The sequence below is a fragment of the Sus scrofa genome, chromosome 4, assembly GCF_000003025.6.
Source record: "Sus scrofa isolate TJ Tabasco breed Duroc chromosome 4, Sscrofa11.1, whole genome shotgun sequence".
NCBI lineage: Eukaryota > Metazoa > Chordata > Mammalia > Artiodactyla > Suidae > Sus > Sus scrofa.
In genome coordinates this window covers 51,613,435-51,629,849 of record NC_010446.5, presented here as the reverse complement: position 1 = coordinate 51,629,849, position 16,415 = coordinate 51,613,435, and the positions used below count along the sequence as shown (strand labels likewise).

General features: G+C 36.4%; 1 protein-coding gene across 3 annotated transcripts; it reads left to right on the top strand.

Annotated features, from left to right (window-relative positions):
* LOC100522735 (solute carrier family 7 member 13-like) lies at positions 1,005 to 13,718 on the top strand. Of its 3 annotated transcripts, none has more exons than XM_021089171.1 (4): positions 1,005 to 1,831; positions 4,028 to 4,159; positions 10,024 to 10,139; positions 13,217 to 13,718. In XM_021089171.1, exons 1-4 carry the CDS (start codon positions 1,147 to 1,149, stop codon positions 13,505 to 13,507), a joined length of 1,224 nt encoding a protein of 407 aa, XP_020944830.1. In that variant the 5' UTR covers positions 1,005 to 1,146; the 3' UTR covers positions 13,508 to 13,718. The 3 variants fall into 3 exon arrangements, with proteins under 3 accessions (XP_020944830.1, XP_020944829.1, XP_020944828.1); XM_021089170.1 differs by having other exon boundaries at positions 1,006 to 1,831; positions 9,778 to 10,139; positions 13,409 to 13,718; XM_021089169.1 differs by having other exon boundaries at positions 1,006 to 1,831; positions 9,778 to 10,139.

Genomic DNA, 16,415 nt, shown 5'->3' with positions numbered 1-16,415 from the left:
GAAAAAAATAAATAATGCTGAAAAGATGAATCATACCCTTACTAGAGTATTGACCAGGGAAATATAAAACCCTAAATATGTGTATTAAGTGACCTGTTTTATCAAAAATTAAATCTAATTTGCAACTAACTATAAAATATTTTTAAAGAACCTTAAAGATGCTGAACACTCTGTTTATAACGTAGAGAGTGATAACTTAAAAAACCAAATTGTGGAGAGTTCCCACTATGGCTCAGCAGAAACAAATCTGACTAGCATCCATGAGGACACAGATTTGATTCCTGGCCTTGCTCAATGGATTAAGGATCCAGTGTTGCCATGAGCTGTGGTGTAGGTCACAGATGGGGCTTTCATCTGGCATTGCTGTGGCTGTGGTGTAGGCCAGCAGCTACAGCTTTGATTCAACCTCTAGCCTGGGAATCTCCATATGCCCCCCCAGGTGTGGCCCTAAAAAGATAAAAAAAAAAAAAAATTGTGAAACTAACACTTATCAATCCCTAAGGTATGTTAGGTATCCTAACATATATGTTAGGTAACAGCTTTGTATTAGTATTTGCGTCATCGATAAATTATCTTTATTCTATTAAAGAAAAATAAGGATTAGCAGTCCCATTTTTTAAGATAACAAAGTCAAAAATCATTAAGTAACAAAGATTCTCTGGTAAGTGGCAGATAGGTGCGTGTTCAAGCCAACATCTGCTAAAAAGTGGCAAATGGGATTCAAACCTTGTACTTTTTGTCATTCTATACAAACTTCCTTATGGTCCAAACTTAAAGAATTACCTGTTTAAGGATCAAAATTAAAGAGGTTACAAGTCCATATAAGAAAGCTTACTTGGAATTGTTCATCTCTCATTCTCAATTAGCTGTGTCTAACCTGTTTAATTGTGCATAACTTTTAAAATGCCTAACACATAAAACATTTTAACTCTAATATTGAGATCTCAGAAACTTTAGCGGCATTTAACTCACAAGTTAATTTTTCTTTATTATGTTAAGTGCTGTGACAAAATCTATTTGAGTTAGAGAGGAAGAGGAAAGCAAAGCACTTAACTCTAAGGATATTGAATGAAGCCTTTCACAAATATAACAGAATAAAAACTGAATTTATGGTAGCTCTTTAAATTAAGCTCCAGACTTAAGAAAATGAAGATGGGAGAACATATTCAGCTTCAACGGGTAATAGGATATTTCCATGGAACAATTTTTTTATTCAGTATCATAATAGGTGCAGGAATATTTATTGCTCCTAAAGGGGTGTTAAAATACTCTTTGCTCAATGTGGGGGTCTCCCTAAGTATTTGGACTGCTTGTGCCCTAGTGTCTGTGGTGGCTGCTCTTAGTCACGCAGAGCTGGGGACAACCTTCCCTAGAAGTGGAGCACAGTATTACTTCCTCAAGAGATCTTTTGGACCCTTTATTGCTTTCTTCTACCTCTGGATCCATCTATTTAGTACCCCAGCAGGTATCGCTGCACGTGTCTTGTTACTAGCAGGATATATAACACAGCCTTTCTATCCTGGATGTTTCGTTCCTGAGGTGCCAAAGAAATGTTTAGCATTGGCCATTTTATTGTGCTTGGGAATTCTGAACGCTCGAGGAGTGAAAGAGGTAACTTGGTTTCAGACTGTCAGTACAGTGGTGAAAATTACAGTTCTCTGCTTCATATCTCTAACTGGAATTGTGTTGTTGGTGAGAGGAAAGAAAGAGAACCTAGCCAGGTTTGAGAAAGCTTTCGATGCTGAAGTTCCAGATGCCTCACAGATTGCGGAAGCCTTCTTACAAGGATTATATTCATATTCTGGCTGGGGAGTCCTTGTTCGAATAGCAGGTAAAGTTATTTATTTTTAAATTATAAAAAATACCACCAGGCTATAAACATATAAACGGTTAAGCAGCCTAATTCGAAGAAAGAAATACTACTTTGTTTTGCTATAAGTGTTTTTCTATTGCTTTATCAGATGGGTGGAAATGCATTTAACTCTGTATAAATGTTTTCCAGTTATTTACAAATTAAAACAAGTAAACGCAAAACAGATATGGTTTAAGAACTCCGCAGAAATTGCATTTTTTTACTAAACAAATATTTTAATAGTCTTTACTTCCTAATTATAATAGATCCTATCAGAGAAAAAGAAATTTAAGTACAGAAGATGTAAATTAAAGATTACTGATTATCTTGTATATACACACATGTAGGGGTCACACTATACATATACTCATAACTATTATGCTTAAAGCACATAATGAGAATTCATAAATATTATCAAGTATAAATATTTTTAATGAGTACACAATATTCTATCATATGCAATTGGCTATTTTTCAAATATTTTCCCTTTGTTGGACCCAAGAGTTGTTTCCAGTTTTTCACTTTGATTGTATATTTATTGTTTCAATCAGCATTCTTTTACATAAATCTTTGTGGTTTTCTCATTGTTTTATAAGAAAAAAAATCTTAAGTAAAATTGCTAAGTGAGGCATACAATGTTTAGAAGTGTCTTCAGAAATATTTTCAAATTGCCTTCCAGAAAAGCTTCACAAATATGTCTATTAGTATGAATTAAAATGACTACGCTGGCGTTATCATACCTTCTTCATTCTTTAATTACTTAGATTTGTGAAAAGCAAATTTCAGTGTTATAGCTCACTTTTTATTCAAGTGTTTTGCTAATGTTCATGCCCATTTATACTTCTTCCTTGTAAGAGAGGTAAATATTTTCCCAGTTTATTTTTTAATTTTGTTTATAAAGACCGGAATTTTAATACTTATATGATCAATACTTATAGCTATCAATCTTTTTTTTTTTTTTTTTTGGCTTTTGCCTCTTGTCTTTTTAGAGCCGCACCCGCGGCATATGGAGGTTCCCAGGCTAGGGGTCGAAGTGGAGCTGTAGCCTCCAGCCTACGCTGGAGCCACAGCAACACCAGATCACAGCCATGTCTGCTTACCTACACCACAGCTCACGGCAACACCAGATCCTTAACCCATTGAGTGAGGCCAGGGATAGAACCCACAACCTCATGGTTCCTAGTTGGATTCGTTTCTGCTGCACCATGGCGGGAACTCCACTATCAATCTTTTTATTTTTCATTTTTCATACTTGAAAAGTCTTTCTCAAGATCTAGGTAAATATGTATCTATGCTTCTTTCTCTAAATCTTTATGGTCTTTACATTTTACTTTTTCATGCATATGAATTATTTTGGGGGAGTTGCATGGTGTGAATTAATAATGTAATTTTATATCTTCCAAATAGTTAAACATCTGTGTCAATTTTGGTGTTGGCAATATACACTTAAATTTACTCCAAGATTTTTCTTATCTAAAGAATTAATCTAAGGAGTAGAAGAGCAGAAGAGGCTACCCTAATGTCCTAGAATATTGTGAACAGATTTAACAGACGACCTGTTCTAGGCCTTCTTTAACATGTATTTATAGTTCTAGAGTGTTGGCCGTAAGGTTAGAGAAGACTTGCTCCAGTTCTCCTGGCCTAGAATCCAGGTTTTCTGAGTTTTTGGGTTTTTTTAATCCAAGAGGTTCGTGTTGAGTATACCAGAGATATAACATTGCAACCCAGAATTTAGCACAATTCTCTTGCTACTAGAATCAATAATTCACCCAAGGTATAGTAAATAACATTCAACAAAAATGAACACTTGTTGTGTGTAGTCTTTATTTATTTATTTATTGCTTTTTAGGGCCGCGCCTGCAGCATATGGAAGTTCCTAGACTGGGGTAGAATCAGAGCTGCAGCTCCTGGCCTACATCACAGTCACAGCAGCATGGGATCTGAGCCGCATCTGCAACCTACACCACAGCTCATGGCAATGCTGGATCCTTAACCCACTGAGCCAGGCCAGGAATGAAACCTGCATCCATATGGGTACTAGTTGGGTTTGTAACCTGCTGAGCCACAATAGGAACTTCCTCTTTTTCTTATTATATATTTTATTGAAACTATGTTCAGAGCTTATATTATTAGTTATTTTTTTATGAGTGGCTTATTTATTTTTTTTTTTTACAGGAGAACTGAAAAACCCTGGTGAGAATATCCCCAAATGTGTGATTACTGCACTTACCCTTGTGGCACTGATTTACTTATTAGTTAACATTTCCTACCTAGCAGTCCTGACTCCAAAGGAAATCATGTCCTCAGGTATGGCTACACAGAATCACAGAGAACACCTTCTCTGGTTCATTCTCCTGAATAAAAGGAGTTTCTAATAGAGACTGGATCTTTTGCATATTTTAAGGGAATTATGCTACCTTGATTCATGTCTGTTATTCATTTATTGATTTATTTATAGATAAAGTTCAAACGGTTAAGCATTCTCTTTAAGCATATGATAATGGGTAAAATCTAGCAGCAAAAAATATGGAAAACACCAAGAATTACAAAACGGAAAAAGGCAGAACACAATAGATGAATAGAATAGAATGGAATGGAATGGAATAGAATAGAATAGAATAGAATAGAATAGAATAGAATAGAATAGAATAGAAAATATAAGAATACTTATAAAAATCCCTTGAGATATACTTTGTAAGGACATCATGAGTGCTCTGGGTTAACATCTGCCACCAAGAAACATAACTCATATGCTTTGTCTCCAGGCATCTTCCCAAATTCTATACAGAGCTTGAGCACTTAACTTTTCTATTACTGAAATAGAAATGAATCCTATTTTATATATAATTATATATATATATATAATTTCAGTTTACCTTAAGAATTATTCATATTTTCAGAATTTTTGTCTTTATAGTAAAGAAACTGACTTTTTCCCCTAAAAATAAATTGAAAGAGCCTCAATTCTCAATGGAACTTAATATATCTGGAAAAATATAATAATAAAGTTTATATTTTTTAAATTTTACATTTCTAGTTATCATAGGGCTCTAAAGAGAAAGGAAAATCAGTAGTAGGCTCTCAATAAAAAGAAAAAGAATGTCTAAGAAGATTTTAGGCAATAACTCTGAAACAAGTATAAGATTTATAAAGTAGATTGCAATATAGATGACAGTAATAGCACAAAAAAGGAGAAAGAAATGAGCTTCCTGGAGCTCTGTTGCCGTAGTTTACTGAAATTAACTTGAAATTGATTTTGATGATTATAAAGGTGCATGTTGTAATTACCAAACCAACTACTGAGAAAATAACTCTAAAAATATAGATTAAGAAATCAATAGAAGAATTAGTAATTCCCATTGTGACTCAGCTCTAATGAACCCAACTAGCATCCAGGAAGACATGGCCCCACTCAGTGGGTTAAAGATCCAATGTTGCTGTGAGCTGCAGTATAGGTCACGGACATGGCTCAGATCTGGCATTGCTGTGGCTATGGTTTCGGCCAGCAGCCACAGCTCTGATTCTACCCCTATCCTGGGAACTTCCATATGCAGCGGGTATGGCCCTAAAAAAAAGAAAAAATGAAATCAACAGAGGAATTAAAATGACATATTAAGAATATTTTTTTTGTCTTTTTTGACTTTTTTTTAGGGCCACACCTGCAACACATGGGGGTTCCCAGGCTAGGGGTCAAATCTGAGCTGTAGCCTCCAGCCTATGCCAGAACCACAGCAACACAGAATCTGAGCTGAGTCTTCGACCTTACACCACAGCTCATGGCAATGCCAGATTCGTAACCCACTGAGCGAGGCCAGGGATCGAACCCACATCCTCATGGATGCTAGTCAGGTTCGTTAATCACTGAATCATGATGGGAACTTCCAAGAATATTTTTTTAACACTGAACGAACGAGGCAGAAAAGAATAGAAACACAAAACGACCTAAGAGATAAAAACAAATAGTAAAATGATATATTTAAATACAAAAGTATCAGTAATATTAAACAAGAATATTTTATAAATGCTAAAATTCAATAAAAAAGCAGAGATTGTCACACTAGATAAAATCATCAGTCTAACTATATGCTGCCTAAATGATACACTTTAGTTTCAAAACCATACTTGAGTATAAAGTAAAAGGGTGGGAAAATATACATGCAAACAGTAACTATGAGAAATAATAGTGATATTAATAAGACAAAATAACTCTAAAACAAAAAAAAATTAGTAGAGACAAAGTAAGGCTTTTCATAGTGATAAAAGAGTCAATATATGAGAAGACAGAACAATTATAAATATATGCGCACCTAACAACACAGCCTCCAAATATATGAAGACATATTAATGTAACTGAAAAGAGAAATAGACAAATCAACAACTATAGTTGCAACTGTCAGTACATTGCTCAATAACCAGATAGAAAATCAATAAGGATATAGAAGATCTGAGCAGTACTCTTAATCAAACTGATCTAATTGACATTTAGAGAGCACTCCACCAAAGAGAGGAAGAATATACATTTATTTCAAGTGCTTATGGGCCATTCTCTAGGGTAAAACTAGAATATAAAGCAAGTCTCAAAACATTTAAAATTTACATCATACAAAATATTTCCTTCAACAGCAATAGAAACAAAATATAAATCCACAACAGAATATAATTTGAGGAAAATCATATACTTGGAAATTAAACAACACACTTCTAAATAACCCATGTGTCATAAAAGAAATCACAAGACTCTCAACAAATAGTTGTTGAAGAGTCTGAGATTTAACCCTAACTGCAATCTTACAAGTTAGCCTGGCACAGTTTCATGGATGCTGGCAATGGAGTCAAAGACTATTTATTATTTATAACAAGAGCTGTACCTAGAATATCATTTTTATATTGGTTCCCCAAACCTCATTTCCCACAAGGCAAAACAAAGAATCTAAGATCTTATTTCCACATAAGTAGAAGATCCACAATATTTTTTGCCACACCCACAGCATGCAAGTTCCCAGGCCAGGGATTGAACCCAAGCCACAGCATGACACCCCTTAACTGCTAGTCCACCAGGGAACTCAATTTTAAGGAATCCATTTTTTAATATATTTTATGTCTTCCTTCATAGGGAAGGTCCCAGGAATGGCTCTGAAACACAAAAGACCTGTATTGTCCTCCCATACTCATATTCCCTAGTGTCTAAATGGTCCCTCCTGGGACCCCACAATTGCCACTGTAGGAGGAATTAGGAAAGAGTGTATTCAAACAAGTCATCATTATCCTTATAATCTAGGACAATGTCAATCCAACGAGAGACTCCAGGTGCATGTGATAAAAGGTATACAACTGTCAGATTTTGAAAGGCCAGACACGAAGCACAGCTTAGTTTCAAGGGCCACAGTGGTGTGGTCAGAGAGGGCTGATCAAATTGAGACAGCAACATTGTAATCTGAAGATGTGTCTCTTGGAAGCTGTCACTTCCAAGAGACGGTCAAAGGTGTCATGTAGTCAATCTGTCAGGCAGGAGCAGGGACAACATCTTCTGTAAGTGGCCTCCCTCACTGTGAACAAATGGTCAAATCTTGGCAGAAGTCACAGTGTGACATTCAGTGTTAGCCTCCATAACAAAAATGTAGAGTCCTTTTCCTTATGTCTTGCACATGTTGGGAAGTTGTTACTATGTCTAAAAAGATGATGGATTCAGACATCAGTCATGGCAATCTGGATAGCACAATATCAATCAACAGTTTGATTTTAATTATTCTCACTAGAGAAGGAGCTCAGTGGACAGAACTTTAAGGCTATTCTCATAGACCTGGCCTTTCCCTCCTTGATAAACCTTGCTATATTTCTAATGACTTGCCAATGGCCTGGGTGTTTGTTCTGTCATTGGAAAAATACAAACTGGCAGGTTAAACACACCCATCTCTGGGGCCATAAACTATGGAAAGAAATTATGGCTGCTGATTGAATAATCTGATGATTGGTCACTCATTACTGAGTAGAATATATTTATCTATTTTCCATTCTAAGCAGCTGGTGCAGAGGCTCACAGCTGTTCACACTACAGTGTAGTGAGCACCACAGTGTTTTGGCTTAGTCAAAGCATCAGTGCACCATGCTCAGGCACTTATGGGAACCCCAATAATTCAGCAACTTTGCTTCAATTAGCAAACTGGGGTGTGGCTTACAATTTTTTGTGCAAAACCAAGATACCACTGCACCAGGCTAGCTACGTTCTTGACTATGCAATTTACATTTGATATGAGAAATTTGTTGAATTCCTCACACCTTGCTAGTAGTTAAGTCCAATTTGATGTGCTCATCCCCAAATGTCTGGAAAAACCACAACCAGGGCTATAGGAGCCACAATTGATCAGTTGGTAATAATCTACTGTAAAGTTCCTGCTCCCAATATATTCTGTCCCTGGACATAGAGGGACATAGTTATATTGAGATACTCTATCTTTTAACCTCCTCTGCTGCCTTTAAGTTTTCAATCAGGTCTGTGATCTTTCTCCTACTTAGATTCTATATTATTTTTTGAAGGAAGGAGAAGGAGAGGGGTTTGGAAGGAACTTCCATGTCACACTTGTATACGCATATACCTCTACCTGAACAGAAGAATCACCTCTAGATATTTCAAGCATCTAAAATAGCAATACCAATAATATATTCAACAACAGAAGCCATGAAAATACAGTACTTTGAATTGGCACAAATTGTTTTATCTACAAAGGAACTTCTGTGGCTAGAGGCCTTCCCTTCTGGACTGTGAGTTCTGCCCAAATCCCCTTTGCTGAATCTAGCTCTCACTCCACAGTACTGGGTTCATTGATGACTTGGGACAGATATCTAAAAGCCTCCATAAAGTTTCCCAGCATGCTTGGATGGGTATAGCCTTCATGACAGGGAGACCTCAGTCATATCCCTAACCATCTCAAACGCCTGTGGTTGAGGAGGTAGAGGGGAAAGGCCATGGAAAAAGAGAGAGTGTCTTTGTGCCACTGAGTAAGGTATATTTTTTAAATCTTGTATTAACAAAACTGTCTCCAGAAGAAATAGAATATCTGATTAGATCTATATTAACAAAACAAAGGAATAATTTAAAATCTTCCCATGAATCAAATCCCAGGCCCCAGGTAGTATCAAACATACAAGAATTAAGGAGTTCCCACTATGGCGAAGTGGGTTAAGAATCCAACTGCTGTAGTTTGAGTTGCTGAGGAGACACATAGTTCGATCCCTGGCCCAGTGCACTGGATTAAAGGATCCAGCGTTGCCATAGCTGCTGCATTAAGTCACAGCTGCAGCTCAGATTCACTCCCTGGCCATAAAAAATAAATAAATAAATAAAACAATTAGAGAATTTAAAAAAAATGCAACTCCTAAACAAAAGCTTTCAGAAATCAGAAAAAGAGAGAACACTTCCCAATGACTCATATGGAATCAGAGGCAAAATAAATCTTTTCACAAAGAAAGAAAATTCCATGCAAACATTATGTATAACATGTATTATTCTACGAATTACAATTCAACAATTCTTAAAAACATTAGTAAATTAAATCCAGCAACATAGAAAAAAGGTTTCTACACCATGAACAAGTGAAGTTTATCATTGATTGGTTTAACATCCCAAAATCAATTAGTGTTTTACTGTATTGATATAATAATAGACAAAAATCAAATTTAAGAGATTCATAAAAGCATTTGACAAAGGCCAACCTCATTTGTGATTTTTAGAAAATTTAAAAAAAAACAGAGATAGAAGGGAGTGTCCTCATTTTGATAAAGGGCAGCTTCAACCTACTGCTATCAGTCTTTTGCCTTTGCTATAATTACAATTTAATATTTGTTAAGTCAATTAATTAAAAATACTATACAGTATAAATATTACATCAATTATATAATGAGTGGCTTCTCTAATTTTTTTTTCACAGATGCTGTGGCTGTCACCTGGATAGATAGAATAATCCCTTCCATGCAATGGGCCATTTCAATTGGTGTTTCTTCCTCAATAGTTAGCTCCCTTAATTGCACCCTATTTTCAGCATCAAGGATATATTTTGTGGCAAGCCAGGAGGGTCAGCTGCCTTTGATCCTCTCAACTCTCAATATCCACTCCTGTCCAGTTGTAGCTGTCATTCAGATACTCATCTTTGCCTCCATTTTAATTATTCCCTCAGACTTAATCACTTTAATAAACTATGTGGGATTCACAGACTGGATTCTACTAGGGCTAATGATGACAGGCTTGATTAAACTGAGATTCCAGGAGCCCAACCTCTCCAGACCTTACAAGGTAAATCCAACCTTAAAAAAAATTCCCTTCATCTTTCTAAAGAGCATTTTGTACTTTGAGTATTTCTTCTTATAGCTGCATGTAAAATTTGTCTAGCCCATTGTAAGCCCATGTTAGGGACATTTGCTCTAGAGAACAGATTTATTATTTTTTGTTCATAAGCATCTTAGACCATTTCCAATTGGAAACCTCAAGAGAGAATGCAAAGGACTGATCCCTGTTATTAAAGGCAGAGGATCCTTATGCTTTTTTTATAGTATAATACAACTAGGAAATTTTAGTCAAAAAGAACTATATGTGGTATGAACGTATAATGTTTGTACTGGATCTCAGTGGAATAGATTGACCAATGTCCAGGGCCAATGATTATTTGAGTGTACTACCTTAGATTACTTGTAGGTTTTTGCCTAGGATTTTTCAGCCTTCTAAATTCAGATGTCTGTCAACATACAAGTTTCTAGCTTTATGGAATTTCCCATTATTGTACAGTGGGAACAGGTCCAACTAGTGTCCATGAGGATGAAGGTTCAATCCCTGGCCTCGCTTGGTGGGTTAAGGATCTGGTGTTGCCATGAGCTGTGGTGCAGGTCCAAGATGTGGCTCAGATGCCGCATTGCTCTGATTCGACCCCTAGCCTGGGAAATTCCATATGCCTCAGGTGTGTCCCTAAAAATCAAAACAAACAAAAAACAAATGTTTCTAGCTTTAATGGCCAATATAGAAGAGCTACATTCTAGATATTTGTCAAGGAGTATAATTGCAAACTCATTCATCTTTCAAAAGTTATCCAGAGGCAGAATATCTATGAAGGATTGACTGAGAGATAAGTAATCTGTTCATTCCTCAAATCATCGAAATTTCTCTCTACACTAACCATATCTAAAATGCTTTACATAAGACTGTGGAAGAATTTTTTTCTTCTAATTGCCCATCCAACTATACTGTGGATTTAACCAATATTGTGTTTAATCAAATGGCCTCTGGCAACTCATTCCTACATTTACTACATTTACTATGATATATGTTTAAGTTATTCTCTGTCAATATGTAGACACACTGAAGAAAATTCTTTCTAATATGTATATTAGAAATACTTGTGTTTCTAGGCAGATAACTTGGTTTTCTTTTCAGATACCTAGGCTTTGTAAGATCATGCCTCCCTTTTCATAGAAGCCTGCTAGAAAGCTTAAAGCTAAATTAGTAGTTAATCACAGAAAAGAAAATTATGGACATGGAGAACAGATTGGTGATTGCCAAGACGGAGTGGGAGGGAATGGGATGGATTGGGAATTTGGGGTTAATAGATGCAAACTACTGCCTTTGGAATGGATAAGCAATGAGATCCTGCTGTCCGGGAACTGTACCTAGTCACTTATGATGGAGCATGATAATGTGAGAAAAAAGAAAGTATACATGTATGTGTAACTGGGTTACCTTGCCGTACAGTAGAAAATTGACAGAACACTGTAAACCAGCCATAATGGAAAAAATGTCATTATAAAAATATTAAAAAATTGGGAGTTCCCGTCGTGGCGCAGTGGTTAACGAATCCGACTAGGAACCATGAAGTTGCGGGTTCGGTCCCTGCCCTTGCTCAGTGGGTTAAGGATCCGGCGTTGCCGTGAGCTGTGGTGTAGGTCGCAGATGCGGCTCGGATCCCGCGTTGCTGTGGCTCTGGCTTAGGCCAGTGGCTACAGCTCCGATTGGACCCCTGGCCTGGGAACCTCCATATGCCACAGGAGTGGCCCTAGAAAAGGCAAAAAGACAAAAAAAAAAAAATAATAAAAAAATAAAAATATTAAAAAATAAATTAGTGGTTGATCACTCTCTTGTAAAAAGCCTTATGGAATGCATATCTTGCTATATAGCACTTACTATTGTTATCCCCATAAGTTATTTTTAATAATGTGGGTTCCAAACAATCCTTGTTGTATAATGAACCATATTCTAAAAACAATCAAGAGAACCCTTTTAGGATGTACCTTGTATAAGGCAAAAGCAGGTAGCAGAATACCAAGAAATACCTCAGCAGTACCCAAAGGTACAGAGGTGGACTCAAAAGTTCAAAAAGAAAACAAATACAGTTTATTGCTAAGATTTTCAAACTCTACTGTGGAAAAGAATAGTTTTGTGATTTTTTTTCGTAAATTCAGATTCCTGGATATCACCCCCTGGGGGTTCTAATTCTTAGAATGAGGACCAGAAATCTACATGTCAAAATTGAACAAAATGAAATAAAATGATAATTTTGCATCTGAGTCATTTCATGGTTCGATAAATATGTACTAGGCAACTACCATGTGGAAGACACTAGTCTAAACACCTTAAAGATATATGGATAATAAATTAGCCATTAATAATGTCATCAAAAACTTTACAGTATAATAGGAAAGAGAAGAGTTACACAAAATACAAATAGGCATAATCACTAGCATTTAATTAATCATTTATTGGTTGCACATACTATTCTTTAATTACATATATAATTGTGTGTTTGCATATTCTTTTATTGCCTGAATTACTTTGAAAGATATACATTGTTAAGACCCATTTTAAGGGAAAAGTGAGAATCAGAGAAAGTGAATACAAACCTTGTGGTTCTTTTAAGATAGAAATTTGCCTCCAAAGGAATTATATATAAGTAATATATTAGGTAATATGTAGAAAATGTATTAGATTAAGGAGTAGCAAATATTAACTTTGACATTGCCTGAAGATAGAAAAGTTAGAAAATTTTTACAGTGAAAAAATGCTTTATGGTAATAGTATGGGCTGTTTCACAATGTCTTCATTACAGAGATATGAATGGGCAGGTAGCATGGACTAAAAAAAAATGAGAAGATCAGCAAAATGGTGAATTATTAAGTCAAAGCCTTCCCTTCTGCTATTTTAACCCTAAAGACATTCCCAGCAGATTATTTTCCTTTGTATAAAACTGAGGAAGACCTGGTAAATATTTTTTATCAATGAAACCAATTTCCCCAATACTAAACAAATGTTTGTAGATAAAATGTTTTACATCCCTATTTGTAATAACCTCCAAGTCCTCTCTAATACAGATTTATGTTTGTTCTCAGGTACATTTGCCATTTGTATTTGGAACCCTGGCCATGTCTTTGTTCTTGGTTTTGACACCCATCATCAAGTCTCCTAAGATGCATCATATCTATGTCATTGTTTTTGTCCTCAGTGGACTTTTGTTTTATTTTCCTTTTGTTCACTTTAATTTGGGTTCTACATATTTTAACAAGATAACTTGCTTTTTGCAGTTACTATTAAATGTTTCACCTGCTGATGACGTTGAATATATTTCACCTGAAGGAGTTTTACAGAAAATTCCACCTGAAACTGCAACCAAGAAAGAATAAATTATGCACATTTGGAAAATGACTGATTTATTCAAAGCATCTTTCCATTACAACCAGAGTAATATCCTTATGTGTATGTATACACACACTGCATATGTAAAACACAACCGGCACAAGATAACTCATGTCCAGAACTTTCACACTTCAGCTCTCCTGGTTTGTAACTAAAGCCTTACTTCCCCAATAAAGCTTGCTCTTCTTAATCCCATAAGACTGCAGAAATGTCCCTCTTTGTGCACTGATGTTTCTGAGCTATTATGTAATAGACCACACTCTTTTTTAATTGCTTACTTTTTTTCCCCAAAGACAGAGAGCTGCTCTAAAGAAGGGGTTATTCTCTAACCATTTTTTAAATTTTTAAAATTTCATTCATTTATTTAAATGTATAGTCTCACTCCCTAAGACAATGTGTGGATAAGAACAGACATCTTTTAAAGTAATATCTGAGTATGCGGACGAATGAATGGATAATTGAATGAACAGTAGCTGCATATTCCTTTGGAGGGCATCTCCCTTGATACTCTACTGGCAGCACCTCAGAAGTATTCCATTATTGATTGCAGCTTTATATTTTGGCATGACTGAGACCGGAATGCTATATAGAGATAGTTTCAGAGAAGAGTCTACACTAGTTCTTACCAAATATTTATCCTCTTTAACCATTTAACTGACTTCTCTGAAACTGCTTTTGTCAATATGACCCTATCAGTGTCAACATAAATGTATCCATTTGTATTTATCACAGTGGTCACTGCTGACCTGACATCACTATTCTAAACATAATTGTAATTGTAGTAATAGCCTTGAAATGATTAACACAAGATGAAAAGTAAATCCTAGAGCAAACAAATAGGTATCAGAGAACCTAGGCTGAAGGCAAAAAAAAAAAAAAACTATGGGCAATTGAGGTTGAAATTGGATCCGTATATCCTTGGACTAGCTTACTACAGGAATAATACATGAAGAGTCTTTTGATGACCTAGTGAATGATTACTAGGTCAGAGACCATCTCCTCCTTTCAAATTTTATCTCAGTGAGATTTTTAACAAAATGTATCTGGTAAAGAAGTTCAAGAATAGCGGGTATCTCAAGGGCAGGTTGTCTATATTCTGTTTGAAAGTTGACTCAAATGTTCTAGAATACAGGCCTTTGAGTTAAAATGTTGATGTTTTACAATGATAATTAAGTCTTGTTTGTAGAACACAAGTCAAATGAGAATACCACATAAGATACTTTTTGCAGATTCAAAACAACTTACATACACAGGCTAGCAGACTATAGATGGTCGTGTAGATTCTGGACAGTCCAAGAAAATATGTTTGGTTGTGCATGGGACAGGTGGGGCTGGATGCACCAAAGGTGCCACTCTAGGAGAGGGACCTGATGGCCTGCCTCACATTTAATATGTTGGGGAATAGTAGGGATCATCCAATTGTGTAGAAGGACTCTGAGCTTGGCAGTTAAGGTGTCAACCCAGCAGATATGAGAAGATACAAATTAATCCCAAATACAACTAGTTTATTGCTCCTTAGACCAAGATTTCATTGCTTATTAAAGAGAGATGGGTGTTCCCACTGTAGCACAGCAGGACTGATGGTGTCTCTGCAGGGTGGCATCTCTGCAGCACCAGAACACAGGTTCAATCCCCAGCCCAGCTCAGGGAGTTAAAGGGATCTAGCATTGCCAAAGCTGTGGCATAGGTCATAACTGTGGCTCAGATCTGATCCCTAGCCAGGGAATTCCATGTGCCATGGAGCAGCCTAAAAAGAAAAGAGAGAGAGAGAGAAACGAAAAAGATATTTAGGGTTGATATGGAATGAAATGCTCAAAAGAGGCATTTTCCTTTAAATTTTCCCTTAAACTGCCTTTAAGGAGGCACTTCCCAGGTTCGTGAACTGTCCTTCTCTGATCAAAGTCTTTTATCCCACCCACAAAAAAGAGCCAGTCCATCCTTTCCATGGAGTAGTATCCACAATCTTCCTCAATTAGAATAAGTGAAAGCCCCCAGCCAAAGAGTAGGCATGAAAAAAAATGCCAGAATAGTATTCATGAATCTCTCATTAATAGGTAACATTCATAATTTACAGCACAAAAGAGGAATTCACTCACTGTGGGCTTTCTAGAATTTCTGGATATCTATTTCTAGGGATAATAGTCACTAAGGAGTCCATCCTCATTAACACTTGTTATTTCTTGTCTTTGGTCTTTTTGATAGCTCTCCTTACAGGTGTGAGGTGATAGCTCATTGTTTTAATTTGAAAACAAATCAATTTCTTTTTTTTATGCCCACACTAGCAACATATGAAAGTTCCTGGGCCAGGGATCGAATCTGAGCTTCAACTGTGACCTAGACCACAGCTGTGGCAAAGCCAGATCCTTAACCCACTGAGCCACACTGGGAACTCCCCCTGCCCAAAAAGAAAAAAGAAAAAAGAAAAAAAAAAAAACATTTTCTGGTGCAGGAACCCAGCAGTAATGAACTGCTCTCACTGCTCCACACACCATAATCATCCTCATAATTCCCAGGTTTCCCTTGTACGGAAGATTCGCAGTTCCAGAGCTTCACATCCAAATGTCCTAAAACCACTGTGTCACTGGCTAGCCCTTCTTGTCAAGTGTCCTGCCCTTGACTCTAAGAGGAATGCTTCCCAAACCCTGTAGGTCATCACTGACCATGGTGCTGCTTCTAAAAGGCCATTTTACCAGGAAAACAATCCACATTTATGTATTTTAAGGTGCATAAGTCAAAGTCACTAATAACATAAGCTATAGTACAAGATTAAAGAAGTTTACAGATGAAGTCTGTGGGTACAGGCAGGTCCCCAGATTCCTGACAATCTATGAATAGATGTTCTTAGGATTCTACTAAGAATGTGCCAGGATTCTACTCCAGAAAAAGGGGCCCCAG

Coding starts and splice junctions, on each gene's coding strand:
- LOC100522735 (XM_021089169.1), top strand. CDS start 1,147: ATGAAGATGGGAGAACATATTCAGCTTCAACGGGTAATAGGATATTTC. Junction 4,160..9,777: donor AAAGGAAATCATGTCCTCAG/GTATGGCTACAC, acceptor TTTTTTTCACAG/ATGCTGTGGCTGTCACCTGG. Junction 10,140..13,216: donor ACCTCTCCAGACCTTACAAG/GTAAATCCAACC, acceptor GTTTGTTCTCAG/GTACATTTGCCATTTGTATT.